At 65.7% G+C, this 1,408-nt stretch overlaps 1 protein-coding gene across 1 annotated transcript in view; it reads right to left on the bottom strand.

Annotated features, from left to right (window-relative positions):
- Window positions 1-1,408, bottom strand: part of Fam155b (family with sequence similarity 155, member B) — a gene marked incomplete in the record, with an annotated part of 27,579 nt that overhangs the window by 25,359 nt on the left and 812 nt on the right. Inside the window, 1 exon segment of the mRNA XM_005401597.2 lies at window positions 390-1,408. Within this exon segment, the coding sequence (XP_005401654.1) occupies window positions 390-1,250 (861 nt within the window).

Below are 1,408 nucleotides of genomic sequence, written 5' to 3'. Positions count from 1 at the left end.
CCCGCACCAGCCAGTCCCAGGACTTCCGATTCTGGCCCAGGAAAAGAGACGTATGGCTGGCTGAGCATGGTGGCTAGGGGAGCACAATCCCTCCTTCCAACCCTCTGCCTGCAGGGGCCCCCATGACTCCTCTCTCCTTAGGCGGGGGCGGGGCTCCAGGAAACCCCAGCCCTAAAATGTCCAAACCTCGAATTAATAGAAGTTGGCCGGGTGATTACCTGTCCTGAATCTGAGGCCCCTTCTCTAGGGAGGGGCCCAGGATGACAGCTGCAGTGTCTGGGAATGGTGGGGGTGGTGGAGTGGGTAGAGAAGACCTGTTTTCTCCGGGTCACACTGCTTCTGCTGCCAATGCCCAGGCAGCCCTTACGGCTGTGGGCGCTAGTTCTTACCTTACAGCCTTTCGTGCAGGACCGGATTGAGTACTCTTCCGCCTGCAAGTACTTATGTAGCACGAGGTCGAACTCGTCATATTTTTCCTGAGCATGTCGGTCCAGTCGCTGGTATGCCTCGATACAGTTGCTACATGCCTCCCAGGCCCCAGAGCCAGGGCTGGCCACGACGGCCAGCAGGTCCCCCAGCAGGGCGTCCAGACTGCAGTCCAGGCTGTCGGGGCGGTCCATGCCTAGCAGCAAGTCCCAGACCGTGTAGGTGTCGCAAAAGGAGAGAGTGAAGTTCCGAAAGTGGCCTTTGAGCAAGTTTTTTTTGGCGGAGGGGAACTCGGCCCGGGCAAGGGAAAGAAAGTCAGGGGGCCGCAGAGGGGGGGCCGGGGTAGTCGGTTCGAAAAGTCTCTGCAAAGATTCCAATTTGGTGCAAGCTGCGTCCAGCCCCGTGGGCTCCGGGACGCCGCCGCAGACCTGCCCGGGGCCGGCGGCGGGGGCGGCTTTGGTCAGGTTGCTATATCGCGGGCCGCAGGAGCCCAGGGACGCGCTGGGCTCGCCGGGCGACGGCGGCGGCAGTGGCAGCACCGCCCGAGGAGGCACCGGCTGCCGCTCACGGCCGGTACCCCAGGGCGGCCGCATGGCGCTGCTCAGCTCCCTGGCCCGGGGCCGGGCCCCCGCGCACAGCCACAGATGGTCAGCGAGCAGCACGGTGAAGAAGAGCAGGGACGCCAGGGACAGTCGCCATCGCTGCGCCCGCTCAGAGTCGGCGCAAGGTTTGTCGCTCGGCCTGGGAGCCCAGCAGCAGCAGCAGCAGCAGATACTCAGCGCGGCGGCGTCTTTCCCGGGCCACATCCAAGCGCCCCTGAACATATTTCAGGGGGGTCCGGGCTGGAGGGAGTAGGCGGGCGCGAGGCCGGACGGCCGTCTCAGGCGGGCGGGCTGCGCGCCGCTCCGCGCTCCTCGGCGCCGTCCAGGCTCTACGTCGGGGGCTGCATCGTGAGACAGGCCGGCTGGCCCCGGCCCCGCTC

The sequence above is a fragment of the Chinchilla lanigera genome, unplaced genomic scaffold (assembly GCF_000276665.1).
Source record: "Chinchilla lanigera isolate Chin_1 unplaced genomic scaffold, ChiLan1.0 scaffold00074, whole genome shotgun sequence".
In the NCBI taxonomy this organism is placed as follows: Eukaryota; Metazoa; Chordata; class Mammalia; order Rodentia; family Chinchillidae; genus Chinchilla; species Chinchilla lanigera.
Note: the sequence above shows the minus strand (reverse complement) of the source record. Positions and strands in the feature narration are given on the sequence as shown.